The 1,668-nt window shown below is 47.4% G+C and overlaps 1 protein-coding gene across 1 annotated transcript in view; it reads right to left on the bottom strand.

The window, feature by feature from the left end:
- Positions 1–1,650, bottom strand: part of ANAPC5 (anaphase promoting complex subunit 5) — a 15,413-nt gene extending 13,763 nt beyond the window's left edge. Inside the window, exons 1-3 of the mRNA XM_009283898.2 lie at positions 1,432–1,650; positions 1,246–1,325; positions 315–424 (exon numbers count right to left, since the gene is read on the bottom strand). Coding sequence (XP_009282173.1) covers positions 315–424; positions 1,246–1,325; positions 1,432–1,635 — 394 coding nt within the window. The 5' untranslated portion in view covers positions 1,636–1,650. The remainder of the gene's footprint in view (positions 1–314; positions 425–1,245; positions 1,326–1,431) is intronic.
- Positions 1,651–1,668: the final 18 nt, after the last annotated feature.

Here is a 1,668-nt window from a genome sequence, read left to right as displayed (position 1 = left end):
GTGGTGCTCAGTTGCCGACTGAGGTTAAACCCCCACACCTACCAATTGACAAAACTCAAGTTTGCAGGGTGTAAATCTGGTATTAATTTAGTGGCAAATCTCACAGACTACCTGATCACAGAAAAATTGTTAAGATCAGTAAGAACTGCACAATATGCAAAATTATTTGTTAATATGAAATATCTGAGCAAGAGAAAAATCATATTATGCAATCTTTACACCTCCCCAAAAAGAAAAACAAAGCTGTATCCCGAGTGAATTACATCAATGACAGATATCACATCAAATATAGCTTATGGATAATGATTAGTTACCTACTACACTTGTTTTATGAACTTCTGGCTCTGTCCCTGTAAATGAATCTGAAAGGTCATCAAAAAATTGTTCCATATCTTTCAATTCTCCTTCTGCCATAAGTTTTAACCTAAACAGGGAAAGAAAACCACATTTTTTTTAGGGTATTAATAATATGCATCAAATAAAATATCCTTCTATTTCAGGTATAGGTGAGTAAACACAAACAGAACCCAGTGGTAGCTAATTCATTAGGCCCAGAAGGTTTTTATACTCATGAGCCAAATCAAAACATACTACATATTAATATAAGCCAAATAATAATCAGGTTTGGGTTTTTTTTTTTCCTTTTTAAACAGTTCTTTTAATAAAGAGAACAATTAGAAAAGATTGTTATTCTTCTAACAAAACAATTTGGAACCCAAAATAGACTGATTTTTAAAACTGTTGCTGTTAAGCGAGTTAGCTAATGTCAAAACAGATCTTCTGTGTCACAGAAACTTTAAAACAGATGGCTTCGATGTTTGGTTTGTGTGACTGTCAGAACTTATCTACAAGAACCAAGAAAACTGTAGAGTACATTCTTGCTCCAAATGTATGACTTCTTTAACTATACATTTACACATTTCGGAGCACTTCTTAAGAGATATTGATAATACAGAGCATGCTTTATCATCTTTCACAGAATGATTGATTGTGGTGACAGTGTTTTCACGTTTCCAACACAAAACACAGAAACCACAAGACGGAAGCGATTAACCGACCAACGCAAGCAGTTCCTTAGCCTCCAGCAGCAGGGGAGCCTGGCTCGCAACGACTTCGTGCCTCCCTCCACTACGAGCCCACAGCAGGGGCCGGTGTCCGGCCCTCAGCAGCTCTCCCCCCCGCCTCCCCGATCGCGGGGACCCGGTTTAAGGGTTTCCCGAGGGCAGGCGCGGCCCCGGCGCCCACCTGATGTGCACGGAACTGGCCAGGTGCGGGCAGGACTCCTCGATGGCCTTGCGCAGTCGCGACAGCGGCATGTCAGGACCCTGGGGAGGAGAGCGACAGGTCGCGGCTGGCCACAACGCAAGCAGGCCCTTGGGGTCGCCCTCCCTTCCCCTCAGGCCCAGGCCCAGCCCCAGGCCCGTCCCTGACCTGCAGCAGCGGCAGCAGCAGCCGGTTGAGCCGCCGGCGCCCCCGCCGGGCGAGCTGCGCGCCGGCGCGGCCCAGCTCGCTCAGGAGCACCAGCAGCGCCATCTTGTAGGGGGTGACCCAGTCCTTGATGCCGAAGACGTTGGCATGCACCACGCCGTTCGTCATCATCGGGTTGAAGTAGAGGCTCTCGTGCACGCTCGCCATGGCGGCGCCCGGCCGCCCGGCCAGCCGCCCCGT

Source organism: Aptenodytes forsteri, unplaced genomic scaffold (genome assembly GCF_000699145.1).
Source record: "Aptenodytes forsteri isolate BGI_AS27 unplaced genomic scaffold, ASM69914v1 Scaffold118, whole genome shotgun sequence".
In the NCBI taxonomy this organism is placed as follows: Eukaryota; Metazoa; Chordata; class Aves; order Sphenisciformes; family Spheniscidae; genus Aptenodytes; species Aptenodytes forsteri.
The sequence above is the reverse complement of the archived record's forward strand: the minus strand, read 5'-3'. Positions and strand labels throughout refer to the sequence as shown.